We start from the raw sequence: 17250 nt of genomic DNA, 5'->3' as shown, positions 1-17250 counted from the left end.
AAGGGGGGGGGGGGGGGGGGGGGCGCAAATGAAATCAGTAGAGTCTGGATAACCGCTCTAGAGAAACACAGGAGAACAGCACAGTACAGACAGAAGAGGGCAAACCAACCACTGCCATATCAGCGCGTGTCTGTGTCTGTCTGTGTGTGTGTGTGTGTGTGTGTGTGTGTGTGTGTGTGTGTGTGTGTATAAAATATATATTTATATACACATAGCTGGCAACCTCCCCACAAACTACAGGAATTTCAGCACGTTTGAAAAGTTTTCGTTTAGTGAGTGTGTGGTGTCCAAGTCAAAATTTTAATAAATTTGGTGAAGCAGTTTTCATCCAAGCACTATGAAGCTCACCATGCCCTTTCATACCACTGCGCACGCGCGCACGCACGCACGCACGCCAGGTGTTACACCCATCCAGCTAACAGCTGCTGCCGATGAACTGCTGGGGAAAAAAAGCACTCAAAATGCAGGAATAGAGCGCCACCTGGTGACTGAGCCAGGGCACGCAGGGAAGGAGCAGTTTTCACCCACATGTGTGTCACTAAATTATTTTAATCAGTGGCAGGGGCTTTAGGTGTTTTTTTTACAAAATGTACAAGTGACGAGTTCAACCATTTCTGCTGTGACAAAAGCAAAATAAGTCCAACATGTTCTCCGCGTCGACTAGGAGAGCCCTGGTTTCAACTTGCGATTTATTGGATATGATTAAGATCGACTAACAAAGTTGTCATTTACAATACCAAATAAAATGTGCAAAAAATATCAAATATTCAAAAATGCCCATTTTCTTAACAAACGTCATATTTGTTTTTTTAAACACTGTTTACAAATGTTTATGCACATAATTTCAATAAAGTATGGTCCTGCAGCTGCTGGCATAATAGGTGCACTTGACACAGGAGGAGTGCAAACTGACAGAGCATTGAGGTACCGGTTCTTTTAAAGTGGCAGGGCACTACAGAGGAGGAGAGGCTGGTCAGCTCTACACGCCAAGAATGAGACTCCAAAGTCGGACCCCTATTTTTGAAAACATCATGGCACCAAGAGCTGAGATGAAACTTGTGTTTTAGCACTAAAGTGTTGTGACTACATGTGTGATCTGCAGTCTCGACCCAGCTTTTGACAACTCTGGACTGGAATTTTTTATTTATTTTTTTTTACTACATCTACTAAAATACTATCATGTTTATCTATATACTTGCATTTGACCAAAGATAATCTTGGTGTCAAGATGCTTAGTAATAAGAGATACAGGTGTCAGGAAAAATTCACATCAGCGTTGTTTTTAAACCAAGACAGACGTCCCCGGAGGAGTTCGGCTCTCTTTAACAAGAAGTACTTTGTGTCATTGAAAACAACTTGACTTGTGTGAGGGACAAACATTTTACAGCTAGATTTAATTATCCCAAAACACCCCAGTAAAGTGATGGCTGGACTACGTGTGTCAGGAGTGAAGACAGATCTCACATTACACTGTTCTGGTGTCTGGGGAGCGCAAAAAACAAAACAAAAAACAAACAGTTCAAAGGACAACATTTCAAGTCAAATTACACTTGTGCGTGAGGTTGTCAAACTTTGAACTGAAATTCAAATCAAAAAGAGTCGTAAGAGCTATGAGGACCTCTCCGTTATCGCAAATGTCTCATTTTTCTTGGTTGAAAAAAACAAACAAAGAAAAAAACATCACCAATATTAAACATGTTACAAATATAAATCACTTTTCTTTTGTCGTTGTCAAAATATGAACAGAAATTCAATAACACAAAAAAGTCCTTCTGAGGATTAAGTCCCGCTGGCTGGAGGAGGAGGAGACCGTGGGGGGCTCCTGATCATTTTTAGAAGAGCGGGACAGAAATTTTAAAGCAAAGAAAGACCCCCCCCTTCAAAAAAAGCACACTGGACTTCATGAGCGTTTCTGTCTCTTGGAATGTCGCTGCTGGCTGGACTGGTCCTCATCGCTGCTAACCCCGCCAGCGTCACCCCGGCCTCCCCGCTGACGAGTTCTCCGTGTGTCCCGCTCGCCATCGCTATCCTGCTCCCTGTAATCCTTCTTGCCTGAGGTGGCAGAGGTCCGCTTACTTCTCCTCCTGCCATCATCCTCATCCTCCTCATCACTGTCGCTTTCCTCATCCCTCCGTCCCCGATCATTTCTGACTTTCTTCCTGTTGGATTTGCCATTCTGCATCTTCTTCGGTTCTTTTTCCTCTTCCTGCTCTTCTTCCTCCTCCTCCTCCTCCTCCTCGGATGTTGCAGGGGCTCGGCTGATGCGTTTTCGTGAGCGCCGGCGGAGGTAGCTGAGGCCAGGCAGCAGCTTCTGGAGCAGCTCTGTGAACGTCTGCTCCGTCTTTACCATGCAGGAGAGCACGGTGCTGCCCTGCTGGTTGTACTCCTCTGCGTTGGAGAAGACCAGTTTCAAGTCTTCCAGGAAGTCCTGGGCATTACGATATGAGCCCTGGCTGAACTTTCCCAGCATCGTCTGGAAGTCCATGGGCTGGGAGATGATATCCAAGTAATCCTCTGCCTCATCCGGAGACACAGGCTCCCTGTAAGAGGAGAGGTGCATTTACATTAAGGATCATAAAAATTCACCAGTCATGCAGGTAGTAGGATATGTCCATGTACTCTATGACAAACATAAACAGGATTAGCATGTTCAGTTTGACACGTGGGGAAGTCTCTAAGATGAGCTCTGGAATGTTTAAGTGTAAAAGCAGAAAATGATTTATTTTCTTTTATACGAGAACAACTGCAACTAGGAATGAAACTGTATGAAAATTTCATATCACGATTATAGTGACCAAAATTATCACGGTTATCAGTATTATCACGGTGTTGTAAAAATGTGCCAAAAAAATATTAAAATGTACTGATACACACAACACACAGAAACCATTTCAACAGCCAATTAAAACAGCCAATACCTTTTGTAAATGTATGAAAACCATCTACGTGTGCATTATCAAGATTTTATATCATATAGTTAATGCAATGACTCCATGCACAATTACATGAAAACAAACAAGTCTTTAGAAGACAGTGATAGTAACTGCAATGAGCCCAACAACTGACACAAACACAGCAGTCTATATCTTTTCTCCTGTTCCAACACTTTTACAACCAATTAGACAGCTGCTGGATTTAAAATGAACAAGATATGCTGGTTGGTTGACTAAACTGCGTAACGAGTTATCATGTGCAGTGGACGAATAGTCTGCAGACATAGGACACACACACACACACACACACACAGCGTATCATTTTTACAAGAGCAGCTAACACTAAGAGCTTCAGTTTTCAAGCCGTTTAAGTCAGAGAGACAAACCAAAGCTAAAAGTTAATTCACTCTGCGTTCGCTATAAGGTAATTTTCTTCTATCGAGTTTCCCTCAGCACTCTCATAAAAACTAATACACAACCAGACTTTAGAGTGACTTTCCACTGTGTTGTCATTGACCCAAACAAACATTTGCACACTGCGCATGCCTGCCTGCTTCAGGGAGACCGTCGCTAACTTTGGTTGATGCTGGACAGTATTTGCCGTGAGTTTATAACAGCCCGGTAACTGAACCCGGTTATCACAGTAATTAAAATGTATACGGTAATAATAACAGTCGGGAATTTTACCATGGTTTCTCGTTAAACCAGTAATAGTTTCATCCCTAACTGCAAAATATTTCATCTAGGGTGATCTGGTTATGTTGTTTCAGACTAAATAGCAACATATTAAAGGTTTATTTCCGTATCTTAATCTTTCAGTGGCTCTTCCAGTGGTACACCCATACAAAATTGCTCAGGTAAAAGTAAATATTACCATCTGACAAACCTACTCAAGTATAAAAGTACTTGGTCAACAAACTACTCAAAGTTCAAGTGCTGCCATCCTTTTTAGGGTGTGCAGGCCAGAGATCTTCACAAGTGCAAGTCAAGTCTCTTTTTGGACTAATAAGTGTTTCACCCGCTGGGAATCGATACCGGTTTCGAACGATACCCGGCTTATTAACTTATTAATTAGCCAAAGCTAAACAGAAAGCTGTTATAGCATAGACTGGTCTGTAGTCTTAAAATCTGGCACATTGTTGTAAACTCAGCTGCTGGCTGAGACAAACCACCCGCTCCTCTTTCGACCAGGTAACGTTACCTGCACGCAGGTAAGACCAATTAATGTTGCTGCTCTAGAAACAACATTTAGCTGTTTTTAAAATATTAAAGTCTAATCCTCTAATTAAGTATCGATAGTGGTATCAATAAAGAATCGGATCATTAAGCAGTCTCAATAAAAAGGTATCAAAAATTAACAAACCCCATCCCTAATGCTGTTTATTTCTAAATTTACCCATTTCTGTTTAACTACACAAAAAGATATAAGATCATACTTGCTGCCTAGCATGATACAGTTTCCTGTTCCTATCTGTTGTTATCTTGAGATGGACATGTAGCCAACCAAACCACTTGCTCTGATATGAAGCCACATGCTCGTATGTTGTTCCTCAAATGTAAATCGCTTTGGATAAAAGCGTCTGCCAAATGAGTTAATGTAATGTAATGAAGGGCGCTGCTCCAGGGTAGCTAATAAACTGGATATACATGTACAGATTATGCTCCTTGCTCACCTGAAAGGCCAGCTGTAGCGGAACTTTGTCAGTTTCTTGAGGATTTCCTCACATCTCTCCAGCTCCAGCGCCTGCCTCCTTACTCCTGACTGAGCGCTCTGTCGCACCTGCAGAAACGAAAGAAATCAAAACTGACTATGCTCTCAATGAAGATTTTGATAACAAATGTCTGCAGGTTGCTGAAATGTCAATGAACTCCTGCCCTCATGTGTTTCCTGATTTACGTGTCAGTGTCCTGGGGGGTTTCTTACCAGTTCATCAATGTCTGCAGGGCTGTTGGGGCCAGTTCTCTGTTTGTTGTTCTGACTACTTGAAGACGACTGCTTCTTGGGTTTACTTTTTGAACTTTTCTGCCGAGACGAAGACTGCTTATTTTTCTTCCTTGGTCTCACTGTAGAGAAATAATGAGGTGACGAGGACAAGAAGAAGACAGCAGAGGAACAATTTAAGAAACCCTGAAGGAAACGGGAGCAAGTGCTGAAAAGGCACAGGGATGGTAGCACGAAAATCTGACCAAAATTAACTTTCATGTCACACAACCTGTAGACAGGGAATTAATGTAATAAGGTTGTTTGAAAGTGATGTTTAAGCATTCCTGACAAGTGCACAAAAATATGTCTACTGGCTGAAAGGTTCACTACGTGCACCATGAGAGTATTAAATGTTACGAATATACCCCAAATCTGCTAATGAAATAAGAAATACCAAGTAAAATGAAAGCTTAATTGTTCATTATATTATTATTTACATTTGTGCCGAACCCAGACACACTAGAAATGAGAAAAATAACTCTGGTCGTAAGTGCATTGCGATCCTCTCGGGAACTATTCAGCAATGATGCATGAAACGTTTTAATCTTTCTGCTTGACATGCAGGCTTGAACCGACAGAGGGGATCATCCTGCCACATACTCAGAGTGAAGCCAGAGTGAGACGCGGCTTCAAAGCAAAAAGGTCCAGACTTGAGCTGTGCTACATGACAACACACAGACAATAGAGACAGGGGCCGAAATTCCTGGTCAGCATTCCTCTCATTCCCAAACCACCAAATCGAATTATCCAAAAGCTAGGTCCCAGATTTACATATAAATTATCAACAATAACGTGGATGGAACATTTTGAGCATATTTATCACCATCTGTCTACTGATGTGGGACACCAACGTCTACTTTTTAAAAACCCTCCTCGAGGGGAGACAGTTTTGTGAAACCTGGGCTTAATTTTCTCTCGCTGATACTCACAGCTGTGTCCCATGGCTTTGTAGTCATTCTCTTCCTCCTCCTCTTCATCTTCCTCAGAGTACTCCTCTTCAGACTCCTCCTCATCCTCTTCTTCGTCGGTGTCTTGGTTATAGTTCCTGCAATGGAGCAGTTGCACATAAAAAAAATAAATTAAAAAAATCATATGAATGATAAAGATAGTTAGTTAGAGAAGAGGCAGGATTTACTGCAGAGGCTTTCTTAAATTAGGGGACATTATTACGTACATTGGGTTCATATTAATGCCGAAATACTACGTCAGAATCTCACAAATACTTTTCCTTAAATTTTGGGGCTGAGGTGATGCACACTGAGGGGAGAAGGACTACAGTTGTCTCCCTGGCTTCAATAAAACTTTAGTACAACTGCAGCTTTAAGAACGTTGTCTTTTAGAAAACAAGAGGAAAAGATCAGAGACCTGCAGAGGTAACCTGAAAACAACTCATCCAGCATCATTTGTCTACAGTTTGTGAGAAAAAGTGTAAACCGTGGCTGCCAAGAGAGTGAGGGATGAATTAGTTAAGTCATTTGTCAGTTCTTGGTCGGCACAAAAGTTAAACGCTACTTCTTATATAAGTGAGGAGACATGAACTCTATAGTTACCCTGATGTAGTGCCACAATTTATATGTTCAATGAAGGACAGTGACAAACCCAAGCAGTATGAGGAGGACAGTTACCTTGAGCGTGAGCCACGTCTGGCCACGGTGGGCTGGCAGGCCGGGCACAGCCACTCTCCGCTAGGAATGCGATACAGGGCCGGTCGCAGACAGAACAGGTGGAAGGCCTTGTTGCATTCATCACAGAGGATGAGTTTCTCGTCATCACCTAGAAGAGATGTGTCACAGGACTGAACTAAACATTCATCAATTCAGTGTCCCCACATTTCTGTTGTTCCTGTCTTCTTTCTGCTCAGCACTCCCTGATAAGGCCGGCAAAGATCTTGCACATTTTCCTGTGCAAGTAACCACGTTTTTATTGTCATTTTAGCACTACAGGGTCACCTGTTGGACTGCGGAGCTGCCAGTTCTGTATGTAGACCTGCCTGACACTACTGAACCTGCCGCGGCTGCACTGTTTGGATCTGGGCTTAGACTCCGTCAGCCTCAGCACAGATGGGCTCTGCCTGAACACTAGACAGGGGGCAGAAGACCGTTGAGTAGTAGTGTAGCATGGCTAAGTCCAGCACACCTATTAGTAAGGTGTCTCTCTCTCTCTCTCTCTCTCTCTCTCGACAAAAAAAAGCTGTGTCACAACAAAAGTCTTTTTATGTGAATAAAGGCATAATGCTCTCACTGGCTGCAAATAACATGTGATGTACATTTTATTTAATTTTCCTTTTGTGTGACCAAAGGCAGTTGAAAAAAGTCCTTACCTTTCCTGCGACAGACTTTGCAGCGAGCGTTCTCTGCAGACATGTCCCACTTTATGCAAGCGTCCAACATTCCCAGCAGGACGTGCATGCGGGAAAAGGACTGGGCTTCTCGGATAGCAGTCTTCCACTTCTCTACCGCTGTCGCTACCTACGAGGGAAAACCCAGTAAAGTCTTTATTTTAAGAAAGAGTTCAGAGGTGGTAGCTCTACCTGTATATTATTCTTCAGCGTGTTTCATAGGCAAACATCAGCTTTTTACTCTTCGTACGTATGTAGATTTTTTTATTACAATATATATATATATACATATATACATACACACACACACATATACATACACACACAACACACATATATAGTGCTTTGTCTTTAATGTAGCTTAATGAGAATTACAAAGACTTAAATACCTATGCAAACCATCTCAGCATTCTTTTTAAATAAATGGTCCCTGTTAACAGAGACACACGCTATAACTGAACACTAATATTGCACTCTTTTCTCTTACCCTGGCCTCTTCTGCCAGTCTCTTCTCCTCGTCCACCTCTTCGGCCTTGCTGTTTTCTTCCCCTCCTTGCTTTTTCTTCTTTTTCTGCTTGGGGGCCATGAATCCCTGCAGGAACTTTTTGATGACACAGGCCTGAATAGTGATGATGCACTCGCCAAACTCTTTCAAGCTTTCCATGTTGTTCAACTGCAAAATGAGGATGAAACGGAAAAACTGTATGAATGAATCACAATTACCAACGCAGACATACTACATGAGCTATAAAACCATCAACACATCACTGTGTAATAAAACACAATACATCCTCTTTATGTTTCCTGCCTACGCCCTGACATGGATGAATATTGACAGAAGTGTCAAGACAAGTGTTGACTGAAGTCTGTACACTTTCACTCGACCCCAAGATAAAGGAAGTATCCTTTGCTGAGTATTCAGAGAACATCGATGTTGAAACTCCAGGGCTAGTAATATCTTATGTAGTCAGACAAACTAATCACCTGATCTTCGATGTCTATGTTATCATCCAGGTATCCCAAGCCTCCCTTCTGGAGTCGCGAGGCTATTTCCTGTATGTCACTGCGCAGGTATTTGAGCAGCTCCGTGTAGCCATCACAGCTCCTGAGGCCTACCTTGCCCTTGCGGGTCAGATGGATGGAGTGGAGGATTTCCTGGTATCTGAAACATGGAAAGGACAGCTTTCTGTTCAGCTACATATTTACTCCATCACTGCTGTTAAAAACATGATTGCCAGCTCTGGATGTTTTGTCTCCCTCTTTTTTGAAAGCTAGCATTGTACATGCTTTCTTGTAGATGCTGTTCATTCCAAAATAAAGGCATTTCTGGATCAATCCAACAGATCTCTAAAAGCTGGTAAAAAACAAGCAATGCTTTAGCAGCGCAGTTAAACTGGATGGTTTCATGTTTGTTAAAGCAATCATCTCTTATGATGAGAGTGCCTGCACCTGCTTTTTATCTTCGCCTTCAGTTCACTCTCTCGAACTCCCTGAGGATGAAGACTTTCCACTAGTTCCTCCAGCTCAGCAGTGTTGTCACATATGAACCTGTATTCAGAGGCAGAAAAGAAACAGAATTAAAGATAGTCTAATCCATTTCCTTTGACTACATCTTTTTACAGACAGCAAGACAAAACTCTTACCAGAGGTTCTGTCCCTGCTTGGGAACAGTAGTTTCTATACAGATGTCTGCTACTGCCCCCTGCTGGGCTCCCTCACTAATCGCACCATCTATGCTGCCCTCATCCTTTTCAGCTCCTACAACATAAACAGTAATTAATCATCTATAACATTTTATATATTCAAGTCGATATCAAAAGTAAAACAATCTAAATTTTTTAAAATTTTAATGACAGTAAGTTCAGGTACGGTACCTTGTGAATCCTGAGTGATGGTCGACCCACCATCCTCTTCCTCTTCTACCTCAGGCTCAGCTGGTTTGTCCTCAGGTGGAGGGGTGAAGCTGTAGTCGATGCTTTCGTGCACCCAGCCTTTCTCAATGTACAGCCCAGGAACCACGTCAGAGAAGAGCCAGTACCTGAACAAAAGCAAACCATGGTTATAAAGTTATTAAAAGAATTTTAATTTATCCGATTGTGCTCTTTCATCGTACGTGTGCAGCACTAACCTGTTGTGATTTCTGTCAGTACCCAGCGGGGTCCTGCGCATGACAAGCCTGGCTTTGGTTATACCATCCTGGAAGGCCCTTTCCGTAGCAGCCCTCTGTCTACGCATCCGCTCTTCTTCAGCCTCCTTCTCCATGCGCTCTATGGGGGAATAACACAGCAACAAATAAGAGCCAGGTATAGGGATTGAAAAATCAGTTCAGTAATTAATGATAAACCGCTGCCTGTGCTCAAAATGACATTACTCAGTGGTGGAAAATGATGCGTCACACAATCCAGTAAACCATCACACTTTTTAAAACCACATTTTGAGATGAATTATCTGTTTGTTGACCTTTGTTCTGTCTGTCCATCTCCTCCTTCTCCTTCTTGGCCTGCATGGCCATCAGACGCCGGCTCTTCACTGAGCTGATCATGTCGTCTGGCTCTGGCTCCGGCTCCACCTTTACCTCTTTTTTGATCTCCTTCTTAGCAGCCCCCTCTTTCTTTTTCTCACCTGTGACACCAGGGGGAATAAAGAGACAAAAATTATTAATATATTGGTAAAAAGTTGTATTCATATTAGTGAGGATATTAATAAAAGACTATTAAAAGGTTTATTTTCCACTTACTTTTTGACAATAATCAAAATTTATAATAAATACGTTACCAAACAAGATGTCTTGCTATTTTGTACGCATTATATAAGATTTTAGAGCACTTAAACTGAGTGAAGAAAGAAGTAGAAATCATAGTCATTCAATCATTAAATCTTCTTAATTAAATCAATGCTAAATTAAAAAACTGTAGGTAGATCTCTGGTGGTCTCCACCTACCTTTGACCTCCATCTCCTTTCGCTTCTTCTTCTCTTCCTTCTTGCGGTCATTGACCTCTTTCAGCATTGCCAGACGCTCCTTCCACAGCTCAGCAGACCGTTGCTGCTTTGCATCAACATGGTCTTCAACAGAGTACGTCATTAGTATGCGGTGGCACAGTGCCACCAGCAGGCTGACCTTCTCCTCTGGGCTCAGCTCAAACACCTCAACTGTCTCAAGCTTATCCAAGAACTCACTGGTCACCACGTCATCAAAGCCGCCCAGCGCACCAGAGTCCTCTGAGCCCTGGCCGCTCTCCTCGCCGTGAGCATCATATGGTCGCAAGCACAAACGTGCCAGCTCTGACGCAGAGTGCATGGTCAGGGGGATCTCAGATAAGGGGACATCGAGCTCGCTGTAACCTTCTGCCAGCTCATCCTGCAGCAGCGTCTGAAGCAGCACCACCAGCACCCTGTTCAGATAGAGGAAGCCAGACCGCTCCCCAGCCAGTGCGTCCATCAGAGCCACCGCTGTGATGGGATACTGGTCATCCGGCATCAGCAGCCCTGCATAGCAGTGAAGGAAGTCCACGACCATAGCCACATCACCGAACAGAGTGTTGGGCAAACCCTCGGGCATGTCTACGAGTTTGAACGCCGGCAGACTCTTGCCACCTTCAATCTCCTGGTCCTCATATCTGCGTGATTGTTCACGGCGGACCAGCATCTCCTTCTCGCGTCGCTCCTTGGCCTTTTCTCGCAGTTTCTCTTTGAGTTCCTCTCGCCTTTTCTTTATCTCTTCCTGCCTTTCCTCATCACTCATGGCCGCCCACCGCTTCTTTTGCTCCAGTAGCTCCCAGCGTTTTTGCACCAGCTCCTTGAGCTCTTCTGGCAGCCGGTTCCGATCATCTGGGGACAAGGTTTTCGCAGCCTTGGAGATGAGGGATGAAAGGGAGTTCTTTTTGTCTTCTTTGCCCTTGTTCTCCTTATAGTAACGAAGGAGATGCAGAGCCATAGGGTGCAGTGGCTTCCCCAGTTTAGGCGTACCCATGCTATTACTACGGGCTCTCTTCTTAGGGCTCCCAGCAGGAGTGCTCTTAGCCAGATGCAGCAGAGTCATCTGCTTCATCTTCGGTGTCTTAGCGCCTGCTTTCCCTTCCTTTTTAGAAGCTTTGAGGACGTTGAGCTTCTTATCGCCGCTCTTTCCAGTTCTCTTTCCTTCTTTCTTTTCCCCAGACTTTCTGCTTGATTTTGGAGTGGAGGGTGCCGAGCCTTTTCCTTCTCCTTTCTTTGGAGTTCCTGAGTTCTTTACCTTGAGTGGAGAGCCATTCATTTTTATTTTCTGAAATACAGACAATATGATGTCATTAAGCAAAGCCTTGACTTTCAAGGGATACCCCACAAGCGTCAAGTAAGATCTTAACTGATATATGATAATGTGCATTCAAGCGATCTAACCTGCATGTGGCCCCAAATCGTCGGAGAAAGGGGCATGCCTAACGAGTCTCTCTTCTTTTTCTTTTTCTTCTCTCCCTTCTCATTTCCTGACTCCTCTCCTGGTGTGTCAGAGGTCTTGAGCTTCTTGCTAGGTTTACCCTCTGGAGATGTCAAGCTCTTACGTTTAGTGGAAGGATTCTCTGCTAAAAACTTTGGACAAACAAGAGTGTGAGCCAAGAACAAGCAAAAATCTTTTGAAATCATGTAAAATGCAAATAACTACCATGAGAAAATTACCTTGTGTGGATCAAGCAGAAAGTCACTGAATTTGCTGGGGAGGTTAAATTTTTTAACCAGTTCATCTTCAACCACCCAGGGAGCGCTCTCTCCCATGCCAAGCCTCAGAGCATAATGCCTAATGAAGTAGCGCATGATCTCCTTGGTTGGAGGGCGCTCCGTTCTGTAAAGACTGTCGACTGGGACATCACTGATCACCTATGAGAGAAGTCAATGAGGAAGATTCAGCTTCAATTTCTTATCAAAATGCAAAGCGCAAAAGATCATGAACCACACGTGGAATTTTGAGACACCCATTATCAACAAAGATGCCAAAAATAATCAACTGTAGCACAGAAATCTGCCAAAGAGTAATATACGATCAAAGGTTTTAAAGAAAAGAAAAATTCTTTTCTGGGATCAAGGAGGAAAATACATTTACACTTTTTTCTGGCTGGGTTTACAAACCTTATCCTCATTGATGAGCTTCACGTCGTACTTATGAGGAAGGAATTTTGGCATCACCCATTTCTTCTTCTCTTCCTTCATGGCAGTGGGTAGTTTCCTCGGTGAACGTCGTGCTCTGTCACCTGATAGGAAGTGAAACAATAGGAAGAAAAAAAAAAAAAGGAGTTTATCCATGTTGCATGACTACATTTTCTATGTGATTCAAAACTTGTTTTTTTACACACTAATTGGTACTCACTGAGACTCTCCCTCCTGTTCTCCTCCTCTCTGGGAGGAGGTTCCTTCCTCTGGTTCTCCTGACTTGCATTCTCCTTATCGCTGGATGGTGAGTCACAGGCGCCTTCAAGCTTCTTCTCCCCTGTCTCGCCCTCTGGGTTTTCTAGGGGGTGGATCTTCACCACCTTCACCTGCAAAGTTTTGTCCTTCCCCACCTGAAGCGAAAAATTATTGTGAGCATCTCAGAAAACACCAAGACAAAGTTTTCAACTAAACACCCGTTTACCACTGAGATTGGGTGTCATTTTGAGTTCACATTAATGCAGAGTCAAAATAGACTTTACTGCACAGAAATACTTTAGTGCATTGATTAATACTTATTTAATACTTCTCCAATACATCCCAAAGTAAAGCAATAAAACATAATTTTTTTATAATGTGTAATAGATGCCAACCGACATGAGATTTCTAAGACCGATACTATATCAATACATACCAATACTATATACCAATATTCTTTTTTCATCTTACTTTCAGAGATGTCTAACACAAACAAAGATTATCCCTAACATTTGTTATGTGTAGTAATGAATTCTCAACAAGATGACATAATGCTGTTTAAAAATAAATGTTGTTGTTTTTTGTTTTTTTATTAATAGCACTTTTAACAGCTGATTGCTGTGGTTTGTGGTGGACTTGTGGTTTCAAACAAGTGTTGCCAACAGAGGAGTTGCAGAGTGCCCTCTAATGGACAAACTATGAAACAACAACACTCTTAAAATCATTAAGGGATCTCTCTCTTTTTTAATTGCCATGTATTGGCTATTACAAACACATATACCAATTAATCCGCAATTAGATCATATCCGCCGAAAATAACCTGCATAACGATGTATCAGTTGGGCTCTAATGTGTAACCAGCCAACATAACAGACAAGTTTAGAAATGAAAGAAGTCAAACTGACCAGGAAGTCACACTCTTCATCCACAGCATACTTTGTGAGGATTTCCACCCAGGCCATTTCAACCAGTTTGTCTAAAGACACTGTGTTGTGGTGGACCATCTCCAAGACCGGCTTCTCAAACCACGTGGGATACTCCTCTTGAAGACTGCACACAGAAAATAGTCAGTACAAGTAAAGCTTTAACTATAAAAAACAAACCCAGTATAATGTAGTTTGTGTCTTGCATTCCCATCATAATTTGACTGACTTTTTTTCAGTATAATGTGAGACACTGTTTTTATTGTCCTGACTGCATTTTAAAAAACAGGCCATCGCTACATCAGTCCTAAATTTAATTTGTTCATGGGTGTGATGCACTCTATTCAACATGATTTCTTTCACATTGTTCGGCTGAGATGCCATCATAACAGGGACCAGAGCATTATATAACAGGGCAACAAAGGGCTCAGAGTGACCAGTAGGGGGAGTAAAATCTCTTAGCTGATATAATTAGACAAAGCTTAAATACAGGCTGTGATCCTGAGTGACTTGAGCTCTGGGTTTGGTTCACCTTTCTCTCACTGACAGCACATATACAGTGAAGTGAAAGAGATCAGCTGAACTATTTTTGGGGCTATCTTCTTCACTTTTACATATCAGGATATGGGAACTCTCACCAGGCCATTGCAGACTCAAGGATGACTCAATCACACGCCCTCTAAATAGAATGAGAGGAGGAGCACCAGGTTCATCCAATCATAGCAAAGCTGCAAGCCTTGTGACCTTCACTGGGAGAGTATGGCTCTTTCCTGACACTACTGAGTCTGTGTTGGAGACACTAACCTGTATTTCTGGGCATGTGTTACATACAGAGATCAATGAGAACCAGCACTTTTCTGGACATCTGAATCCAAATCACCGCCATCTACCAGGGCTGTCACTAATAATTATTTTCATAGTCGATTATTTGGTCTTTAAAACATCGTAAAAATGTCAGTGTTTCAAGTCCAAGAGGATGTCCTCAAATGTCTTGTTTTGTCCACAACCCAAAATGTATTCAATTTACCGTCAGAGTGAATAAACCAGAAAATATTCCCATTTAATAAGGTGAAATCGAAGAATTCGTCTTAAAAAAGGCCTCAAACCAATTTTCACAATAGTTGGCCATTCATTTAATAGTTAATAACTAATAGATTAATTGTTGCAGCGCTACCATCTACTGAACTGTACCTGTGTATTCTTCACAGAACACAGTCCATAAAAAAATAAATAAATAAAATAATAATCTGTATAGGCCCTGCAGTGTAATCAGGAGAGAGTAGACTAATGCCTCTTATTCACAATTTGGATGGGATCGCAAACACGCACACAAACATTGGATGTAATACTAACAGTTCAGTGACTTCTTGTTCCTCCTCCCACGCTTCTTTGTGTGTAAGCTGGCTGCTCCCAGTGCTCTTGCATGTCCAGATGCGCTCACCATACCTCTGCAAGCGTGCCTCGTACTCTCTGTAGACATTTTGTAAAGGAAATTGCAATATCCACCTGCTAAACAGTCCCTACTCACTAATTACAAGCAAGACATACATGGTCCACATTAGTGTCAGTACTTTCAAAAGAGGCTGAGGCCAAGGGACACCCAGCATACACAGACATCATTTCATTACAAAACCTAAATGCGTGCAAATGGGTATAATTAACAATGCAAAACTGGGGACAAGTTAGGGTGTTGTGAAAGAATAATGATGGTGGGGGAGCTGGAAATAACTCCCGGCTACAGAACATGAAGAGAAGTTCTGTGGGGAAACCAAACACGTCTTGGTGGGAGTAACAAAGTTAGGCTGAGTCACATCTGCTGACTGTAAAAACAGTAAAGTGCATGAAACTTCCTGGGCAAATTCTCAGTGTTAGACGGGATACTGTATGGTAGAAGGGAGGCATGTGTTTCACATAGCTTTTCGTCAAGCAGTGATGATAGATTTCGGGATAGATACAAACAGTAAAGTCAATAACAGCTATGTCACTGCATGAATCCTAATCTACTACAATTTATAATAACTTAGGACGTCATTAAAACATCTAACTTAAAGGCCACTTTCAGCACTACGTGTCTCACGGTTGGAGTCGTCATTCCTGGCTTCATGATCTTGCTGACAGTTGACCGCTGACGCCTAAAGTTTTCAGATAAACACCAGAACAAGTGGCTAAAGTTACCCAACAATTACACAAGAACCAAACCATCTACACAAAAATGCTGTCACGAGTCAGTAAACTGTTCTTAGTCTGCTGTTGTCCTCTCTAGGAAAACTTAACAATCACAAATGTACCGGTAGCTAAGGCTAGCGTGCTAACAGCTAACTAAGCAGCCGAGCAGCATCTTCAGCCCGTTGAAGCAGACGACGGGCTATTGTGACATAATGGGATACCTAACGTTAGCAGCCGTGCTAGCTAACCCTGCTAGCATCAGTAGCTGACAGCCGGGACGTCAAACCTGAAAGTGAAAGGACGCAATTATGCAGCTTTCTACATTTAACTAAGCGTGGAAATTTAGGAATGTGGCAAACAAAATCGCATCTTTCAGCTTGCTTAGTTAAATATTCAGCTAGCTTAGTTGCAATGAGTTGATTAGCAACGCGAAACATTAGCTAGCTAGCTTGTCATCCAGTGTAAACTGTGTACATGCGGGAGGAAATCTAAACGAGGTGAAAATGTCAGGTAACATTAAATTACGTTGTTTGACCAGCCCGGTGCATGTGAGCGTGTGAACATCAACTTAGCCAGGTAGACAAACCCAGTTTACATTAAACAGCATGCCGGTTGGCTCGATAAGTGGAGCCTCAGCATCATGTTAAAGGATACTCTTTGTTCCTGAAGGCCTCCTTGGTGTGCTCGATGATGTAGACCTCCTCTCCCGGGCCTGGTGGCTCGGCTAGCGGCTTAGCCAGTGGGTACGGTTTCCGGCCTAAAAGCGGTGCCATTTCAAATCCACAGATGGCACCGGAAAAATTAAAACTTCTAGCAACACACTTGCGCAGTAGTATACAATAATGTCCTTAGCATGTATCCGTGTGTCCAGAAATATCTTAGCACGCTTCACGTTACAGCCGGCAGGCCCGGCACTCAACGTGTAGCAGCTAGCTCACTAGCTAGCAGGCTGGATTGCTATCTCGTTGCAAAACAATAACAGTGCGCTTCTTGCCACCCGCCTCATCGCACCCTTCTTCTCTCCTCTCGTAGCGGTGTCATGCTGGTTTCACGCAGTGTCTTAAATGTAAAACAGATTGCCAGACTTGTCCCTTGGTATAGTTGGTGAACTTTTAGCTCCTCAGGATGGACATGAAAGGATGCAAATCACCTTAAAATCAAACTCGCGGCAACAGCCAAAAGCTCAGACCAACGGGAGGTCTGGCGCGCTGTAACGTAACAATCCCAAGTCTTTGCAAACTAGGCCTGTTCTCTTTTAGTCAACCGTATTAGCGGCATGTTCGTACTGTCAGCGCTTCTCGTTCTCAGATAACAGCGTTAGCAAGTGTTTCGAAAAGTAACCTGGATCAATCAAGAGGTTAATTCCTTGTCGAAATGGCGGGAGTTTCTAGTCCACCGGCACAAGTCCGTACGCCGTCAGTACTCCGTTTCCCCGGCAGCAAGCAGCGTCGCACGCAGGCCCCGCCCCCTCTCGACGCTCATTGGTCCCCTCAGTGAAGCGCCCTCATCGATTTGGTCTAATTCGGTCT

General features: G+C 42.9%; 1 protein-coding gene across 3 annotated transcripts; it reads right to left on the bottom strand.

Annotated features, from left to right (window-relative positions):
- Nucleotides 1-529: 529 nt before the first annotated feature.
- Nucleotides 530-17140, bottom strand: baz1b (bromodomain adjacent to zinc finger domain, 1B). 3 transcript variants are annotated; one of them, XM_046073586.1, is made up of 22 exons: nucleotides 16376-17140; nucleotides 14909-15025; nucleotides 13538-13682; nucleotides 12595-12787; nucleotides 12357-12478; nucleotides 11910-12107; nucleotides 11634-11822; nucleotides 10197-11517; nucleotides 9716-9877; nucleotides 9384-9522; nucleotides 9130-9293; nucleotides 8899-9013; nucleotides 8705-8803; nucleotides 8240-8417; nucleotides 7743-7928; nucleotides 7238-7385; nucleotides 6867-6995; nucleotides 6543-6690; nucleotides 5847-5962; nucleotides 4858-4997; nucleotides 4607-4713; nucleotides 530-2540 (listed from the first exon to the last, which is right to left on the bottom strand). In XM_046073586.1, exons 1-22 carry the CDS (start codon nucleotides 16492-16494, stop codon nucleotides 1901-1903), a joined length of 4875 nt encoding a protein of 1624 aa, XP_045929542.1. In that variant the 5' UTR covers nucleotides 16495-17140; the 3' UTR covers nucleotides 530-1900. The 3 variants fall into 3 exon arrangements, with proteins under 3 accessions (XP_045929542.1, XP_045929543.1, XP_045929544.1); XM_046073587.1 differs by having other exon boundaries at nucleotides 10197-11487; XM_046073588.1 differs by lacking the exon at nucleotides 6867-6995 and having other exon boundaries at nucleotides 16376-17139.
- Between the last annotated feature and the right edge of the window lie 110 nt (nucleotides 17141-17250).

This window comes from Micropterus dolomieu, linkage group LG17 (genome assembly GCF_021292245.1).
Source record: "Micropterus dolomieu isolate WLL.071019.BEF.003 ecotype Adirondacks linkage group LG17, ASM2129224v1, whole genome shotgun sequence".
NCBI classification, from domain to species: Eukaryota; Metazoa; Chordata; class Actinopteri; order Centrarchiformes; family Centrarchidae; genus Micropterus; species Micropterus dolomieu.
This window is presented reverse-complemented; position numbering and strand designations above follow the sequence as displayed.

Excerpts from the sequence above, each read along its gene's own strand:
- baz1b (XM_046073586.1), bottom strand. The coding sequence starts at position 16,494 with ATGGCACCGCTTTTAGGCCGGAAACCGTACCCACTGGCTAAGCCGCTA. Across the intron at positions 11,518-11,633 it reads CGATTTGGGGCCACATGCAG|AAAATAAAAATGAATGGCTC; the intron begins GTTAGATCGCTT and ends TCTGTATTTCAG. Across the intron at positions 6,691-6,866 it reads GCAGCTCCGCAGTCCAACAG|GTGATGACGAGAAACTCATC; the intron begins GTGACCCTGTAG and ends CATCTCTTCTAG.